This window comes from Podarcis erhardii, assembly GCF_964252035.2.
Source record: "Podarcis erhardii genome assembly, chromosome: 5".
In the NCBI taxonomy this organism is placed as follows: domain Eukaryota; kingdom Metazoa; phylum Chordata; class Lepidosauria; order Squamata; family Lacertidae; genus Podarcis; species Podarcis erhardii.
This window is the reverse complement of record NC_138509.1, coordinates 75,429,361-75,436,521: the sequence shown is the minus strand read 5'-3', so window position 1 is coordinate 75,436,521 and position 7,161 is coordinate 75,429,361. Positions and strand designations below refer to the sequence as shown.

Genomic DNA, 7,161 nt, shown 5'->3' with positions numbered 1-7,161 from the left:
TGCTCAGGAGATGGAAGATCTGGCCTCCAAGGTGCACAGTATTTCAAGGTTACTGAGTACACTCAATCCTATTGGGACTGGAGGGGGAGTTGAGGTGGGTTTGTGGGGCTGACTTGGTCTCTTAGAGTTGCCTCCAGCTAAATTCTACTTAGAGTAGACCCACTGAAGTTAATGACCATTTATTTCAATGTGCTTGCTCTTCAGTAAAACTAACACTGGATGCAGTTAACAGGGGCTTTTTTTGTGGGGAGGGGAATATTGTTGATAAAGCGTGTTCTCATAAAAGAGAGAGCACGTGTTGCGGATGGGGCCGGACAAAACACCCAGTTAGTGTCCAGGCCATTGAAGGCAATGGGCTGAAGCAGATTGGATGTAGCTGTTACTGGGGCAAATTTGATGTTGCCAATTTTAGGGGTGGGCTTAACGCCCATATATAAACAGGGTCCACAGATTTCTCTTTCTCTTTCGCTGAGGACATCGGATCTATCTGCACCGTGTACCATCAGCGAGAGTCTGGTTGTATTTCCCTTGATTGTCTCTCTCCCTTGCCTCCCCCCTTTTTTTCCCCCTCATTTCTAATTCCTTTCCTTCTTGATTGTCTCCTTCTGGTTGTTCGTAAACCCCTTCTTTTGGTCCCAGCTTTGTTGCTTCCTAAAGGGGGGGGGACGAGGCCCCGGCCCCCTGGGTGGCTGACGGCCCGGTTCTCGGCCGAGCCAGAAAGCCCGGGCCGGGTGGGAAACAGCCTCCTTTCCTCACCTACTTCCCTGCAGCTGGGGCTTTGAGGCTTGGCCTGTCCGGCCTGGTAGGCCGTTCTTCAGGCCGAATCCGACCCCCCCTGCCGTCGCGCGGAGGCCGGCGGGCGCGCGGGCGCCGCCGCGGCCTGGGTGCCTCGAGCGGGGCCTGCCCCTGCCGCCGCCCGGGGAGGGTCGGGCCTTGCGGGCCCTCGCGGGGCCTGGGGGCTTTTTTGGGGTGCGGCGCGCGGCCCCCCCGGCCCACGGGACGCGGGCCTGCGGCGCGTCGGCGCGTCGCGGCCTGGTCGGCCAGGCCGCGGCCTGCCCGTTCCGCCCGCTGCCCCCGTGAGGCCCGTCGGGCCTACTGAGGCCCTAGCGGTGCCCGGGCTCCGGCGCGCTGCGCACGGCCGCCTTTAGCGGCGGGCCGCGCTGCGCCGGGCCTCGCGGCTCACGGGGCGTGGGCCTCCGGCGCGGCGACGCGGCGCGGCCTGGCCGGGCCGGCCGCGGCCTGCCCGCTCCGCCCGCTGCCCCCGCGAGGCCCGTCGGGCCTACTGGGGCCCTAGCGGTGCCTGGGCACCGGTGCGCTGCGCAAGGCCGCCCCTATCGGCGGACCGCGCTGCACCGGGCCTCGCGACTCGGGGCGCGGGCCTGCGGGTGCCCCGTGCGGCCTGTACTCCGCCCGCCTGCTTGCAGCATTTTTCCGGGCCCTTGGGGCCTTCACCCGCGGTCGCGGTGCGCTGGTAGGCCTCTGCGGCCTGGTTGGGGTGCGAAAGCGGCCTGGGGACCGCTGTGGCCGCGGGGGTCCGGCGGGGAGGCCATCCACTTCCCTGGTGGGGCTTCTGGGGTGCCGGGGTTGGCGCCCTGGGCTTAAAGTGACTCACCTGGGCCGGGAGGGTTCCCCAAGCTGACCTTCTCTTCAGGCATTTCGGTGAGTGTGCCATTTTTGCCTCTTTCTGTTTTGGCGCCATCTGGTGGGCAGTCCCTGTAAGTACAGGGTTTGACAAAATATTGAGCGTCGGCCTCTGGTGGCCGCTAGAGGTATTACTAGGAATCCTTCTATTTTGGGTGGCAGCCTCTGGTGGTTAGTCATACTGCATAGGCAGCTTTGCCCGACACCGGTGCCTTTGGGTTTTGGCCTGGCTGTTTGAGCGTCGCCACGCAGGGGTGCCAGGCGGGGATTTTTCTTTTGTTTTGTCTATTTTCTGCTATTTCTAATATTTAATTTACTTGTTTATTTGTTATTTAATTTTCTGTTTTTAATTTTCTTAGAATCCTTTACCATCATTTATCTGTTTATTTGGTCCTAATTGTCGATCCTCTATTATTTTATTTTAACTCGTATTTCTTTATATTCGTAGTAGGAATGGCCCCAAAGAAGTCGACAAGGAAGTCTGGTCCGGCCTGTGCTACAAAGCGGCCTATAAAAGGCCCGTCTCAGGCATTACGGTCCCCTGATCCCGGCCAGTCGGTGAAACGCCTTCAATCCATGGTCTCTAGTTTGGCTGGCGACCCGGTGGCGCTGGCTAGGATGGAGGCGGAGCTGGAGGGTCTGATGCATCGCCGCTCGACCCCGTCGACTTCTTCCGCCTCACTGGCTCCCCCTGTAGACGCGTCGTTTCCACCGTCATCATCCAGCGAAGCCGAGGGAGAGCCGCTGCCTGCCAGTGGCTCCTTGCCTGCTGCGCCACAGGCTCGGTCCTTGGTGCCGCCCGTGTCGCAGGTCGCCGTGCCACGGGGTCGCGCTTCCGCCCGGGTGGGGGCTAGAAAGAGGGCACCTGCACGGGGCCTAGTTGTGCGGGGTTTACCTTCGCAGCCCACAGTAGTGGGTAGCTCCATCCCTGGTCACTCACAGGTTGTGTCTCTCCAGCCACTTCCAGCCACCCCGCAGCAGGACGATGTATCAGAGTCGTCGGTCGAGGATAGCCTCCCTCTTCCTCCGAAGACGTCTTCCGGTGGTCATCGTCGTCATAAGAAAAGTTCGAGGAGGCGTGCCAAGAGGAGGCGTAGAGACACTTCGTCCTCTTCCTCAGGTGCGTCATCCCAGAGTTCAAGTAGTGATGAGGAGGCGCCCCTTAAGTTATACTGGGGTTTCGGGGAAACCTCGGGGCTCCCAAAGTGGGTTTGGGAGCGGAGGGCGAATTCCCACAGGGCCAGGTATGGAGCAGTGCAAGACTGCCTTGAAGGGGTCATGGTGCCGGACGTAAAGGTCTCCACTAACTCGGCTAGGGACATCATTCCAGGGGCCCACCTGTCCACCAAATTGCGTTCCAGGATATTGGACGGCCGCTACGTTGATATATTCAGCCTAGCCCCCCCGTTGGAAGGTCAGGAGCCTCTGGACAAGGGACTGCCTGTTCCAAAGAAACGGTCGGTCATAGCTAAGGCGGATAGGACCTTCGAGCGATGGTTAGATAGCTTCCAGGTTTTCGCTGGAGTTGTGGCTGCGGCTTATCCCAGGAGGTCCATACATCTTTGGGTGTATCTATCCATAGTCCGTTCCGCCTTCACAATGGCTGGAGAAACTGCTGCGCTAGCTTACGATCAGAATTTTAGACGTAGGGCGGCAAAGATTCCGACGGCTCGCTGGGATCGGAAGGACTTGGATGTCTGGACCACTTATGTGGCCCCCCGTATAGACAAGAAGGCCCCTGATACCCAGAAATTCAAGGTCGCCCCTACAAGGTTGGGACGTAAGCCCTTTTGCTGGGATTTCAATAAGGGTGCTTGTACTCGGCAATCCTGTAAATACGCTCATGTGTGTGATAAGTGCTCAGGGAACCATTCTGGGTCTGTGTGTCAGGCAGGCCGCCGCTCCTTTCGGAAAGGAGGGGGCTCTCAGCAGCCCCCAAAAGCTGCCGCCCAAGCCCCTGCCGCGGGAGCAGGAAAGTAGTTTGATTTCTTCTTTAGCTTACACCCCGGTGAGGCTGCAGCCGCTGCTTTCTCTCTTGGAATTGTACCCTGACGCCAAATCGGCGTCCTATTTGCGTGAAGGTTTTTCTTTAGGTTTTAGAATCCCGGTGGTCTCCACTCCGGTTGCCAGGAACCCAGCGAATCAAAAATCGATTAGGGATATGCCAGAGGTGGCGCGTAAGAAAATTGGTAAAGAACTAGCTTTACGTCGCATGGCCGGTCCTTTTGCCGTCCCTCCTTTTCCCAATTTCCATATTTCACCTTTGGGTATAGTTCCCAAAAAAGCCCCGGGGGAATTTCGCCTAATCCATAATCTCTCACATCCCAGGGGCACGTCAGTAAATGACGTTATTCCCCCGGAGCTTTGTTCGGTGAGGTACGCTTCGCTCGACCACGCAGTCAAGATGATTCGGAAATTTGGGCCGGGCGCCTTACTGGCAAAGTGCGACATTGAATCAGCATTTCGTCTGCTTCCAATTCATCCCGATGATTTTTGGTTGCTGGGATTCCAGTTCGAAGGAAGTTTTTACTTCGATAAGGCCATGCCCATGGGCTGCTCAGTTGCCTGTGCTGCTTTTGAGTGTTTCAGTTCGTTTTTGGAGTGGGCTTTGCGTGAAAAAACCGGTTTGAGCGGTGTCACGCATTATCTCGATGATTTTTTGGTCGCCTCGGCGGGTGATACAGGGGACTGCGTTGTCTTATTGCAGGCCTTTGCTTCCTTAACGGAAGATCTGGGTGTCCCCTTAGCGGCAGGAAAGACCGAGGGTCCTTCTACGCAATTGACTTACCTGGGTATCTTACTGGATACCGTGGCCCAGACCTCTAGCCTGCCGCCTGAAAAAATAACCAATTTGAGAAAGGTTATTGAGGATATGATTCCTTTAAAGAAGGTTTCCCTGCGGCAGCTTCAGTCATTACTGGGCCATCTGAATTTCGCTTGCAGGGTGGTCTCCCCGGGGCGACCATTTTGTTCTCGCTTGGCCAGGCTTACCTCGGGTTTGCGGGCCCCGCATCAAAGGGTCCGCCTTCCTTCTCAGGTAAGGGCTGACCTTGCTATTTGGCTGGAGTTCTTGGAGGAGTTCAATGGAGTGTCCTTGTGGCAGGACACTTTGAACCTCCACAATGACTTCCAGGTGCATTCTGATGCTGCGGGGTCCTTGGGGTTTGGCTTGTATTGGGATGGCAGGTGGTGTGCCGAGCGCTGGCCTCCGGCTTGGCGGGGGCAGGCTATAACTCGGGACCTAACCTTTCTTGAGTTTTTCCCCATTGTAGTGGCAGTGCACTTATGGGTCGAGCATTTCAGGGATCATCGCGTTTGTTTCTGGACCGATAACCAGGCGGTGGTGAATGTACTGGCCAAGCAGTCTTCACGATCCCCTAGGGTATCTGCCCTTCTTCGGGCTTTCGTTTTGCATTGCTTGCGTTTTAACATTGTGTTTTCTGCCCGTTTTGTCCCAGGAATTTCTAACGAAATTGCTGATGCTCTGTCCCGTTTTCAGATGGAGAGATTCAGGTCCCTGGTGCCAGTGGCTCGAGACCGTCCGGAAATTTTCCCGGATCATCTCTGGAACCTTGGCAGGACTTAGTATTACAGGGAGTAGCTGCATCCGTTGCACCTTCTACCTTGAGGTCCTATACAAAGGCCTGGGCGGATTTTTTATTATTTAACGGGCAGTCAGCGGGGGATGTTACCACCTCCCATTCCACCTCTCAGGTGCTTCGCTATCTGGCACATCTGTTCCAGATGCGTAGGGCAGCTAGGACCCTACGTCTGCACTCTGCGGCAATTTCCTTTTTTAATAAGGCTTATTTTAACAAGGATCCGTGTGGGAAGTTTGTGGTGCGTAGGGCCCTGGAGGGATGGGGGCGGCTCACTCCTTCCAGGCCTATTTCCAGACGGCCCATTACATTCGAATTGCTGGCGCAGATGCGGTCTAAGCTAAGGGGCATCTGTTGGTCAAGATTTGAGGCTCGGCTATTTTCAGCAGCCTTTTCGTTAGCTTTCTTTGGCGCCCTGAGAGTGGGAGAGGTGGTCCTTGAGCAAAAACGGGACGGAGGTTCTAGGGGTTTGCTAATGCAGGATGTTAGGGTGTCATCTATGGACCTGCAGGTTAATGTAAGGAATTCTAAGACGGACCAACTAGGCAGGGGCGCTGTTATCACACTCCCTGCGACTGGTGAAAGTGGCCCTTGCCCGGTGAAGGACCTTACGAAGTATTTAGCTTTGCGTCCTGGCGGTGAAGGGCCCCTGTTCATTCACGAAAACGGCCGCCCGCTATTGCGACAACAGTTTACTGGTGTGTTGCGTAAGGCTGTGGGGGCTTGCGGCCTTCCGCCTTCTGAGTTTGCCCCTCATTCATTTAGGATTGGAGCAGCGACAACTGCTGCCCACTGGGGTTTGTCCGCAAAGAGGATAAAAGACCTGGGTCGGTGGAGATCAGATGCATTCAAAGTCTATGTGCGGAAATGATGTGTTGCTGTACTTACATGTGTGTGTTTTAACCTTAGGTCGGGCCGCTATCCGTATCTGGATAGTAGGGCACAGTATTGTGCACTGGGCTGCGGACAGAGCTCGCCAGTCCGGACTGGGTGATGGCTTGGGATTTCCGCAGCACGTACATGTGTCCTGGATCTCCAGAAGGGGGATGCTGTGGAGGGAATTCTTACCTCTCATGCGAATGCGTGTCCATCGGTGTGGCCCTCCTTCAGCAATCGTGGTGCAGCTCGGGGAGAACGATATGGTTTCCTCTTCCTGCTACGGGCTGCGTGCCACCATTTTACAGGACATTGGAGAGCTGGCGGCATTGGTGCCGTCAACTAAGCTTATCTGGTCACAGCTATTGCAACGCCGCATTTGGCGAGGTAGTCCCTGCCCAGCTGCCACCGAACGTGTAAGGAAACGGATTAATTCCGCGGCAAGCAAGTTGGTGGTGAATCTGGGTGGGTTCGTGATCCCTCACCCTCTGATTTCATTCAAGGCGATTGAATTTTATAGGGATGACGGGGTTCATCTCTCGCCAGTTGGGAATGATGTGTGGTTGGATGCTATGGTGTCCAGGCTGAGGGTGTGGTTTAATTTATGAGTGGTTGGCGGCGAGCATAAGAGCTCGATTGGCGGTTAGGCATTGGTTAAAATTGGTTGGTGGAGGGGTATGGATTGGCTGTGCCTGCCCCTCCAATGCTGCTGCTGACGGGTATTCCGTTAAAGGAATTCTGAAGCTTACCATCCCCTTCGTCCAAACCCTGACGGCAGGGTGCGGGCCGTGTAAGCTTCAAGGAACAAGCGCGGAGCAGTTGAGGGCCTGTGACGCAGCTCCATCTGACTCTGACCTTGATTCCTCCGGGACTGGCTAAGGAGTCAGTGCTGTCCCCCGAGGCGGGGGGGGACAGGTAGTCTTAACCAATGCCTAAGCAACCACTCTCAATTTGTATATAAATAAAGTTGTGGCCAAAATTATGCCAAAAACCTTAAACAAAATCACGTGTGATGTCTGAGTTATTAGGGTGGGGGTTTTGGGGG

The 7,161-nt window shown here is 55.9% G+C and overlaps 1 protein-coding gene across 1 annotated transcript; it reads left to right on the top strand.

Moving 5' to 3' along the window:
• Positions 1 to 2,094: 2,094 nt before the first annotated feature.
• LOC309342775 (uncharacterized protein) lies at positions 2,095 to 6,111 on the top strand (the record flags this gene model as incomplete). The annotated part of the gene is made up of 2 exons (XM_081863600.1): positions 2,095 to 2,761; positions 5,141 to 6,111. The coding sequence occupies 2 exons, from the start codon at positions 2,095 to 2,097 to the stop codon at positions 6,109 to 6,111; spliced, it is 1,638 nt and encodes a 545-aa protein (XP_081719726.1).
• Between the last annotated feature and the right edge of the window lie 1,050 nt (positions 6,112 to 7,161).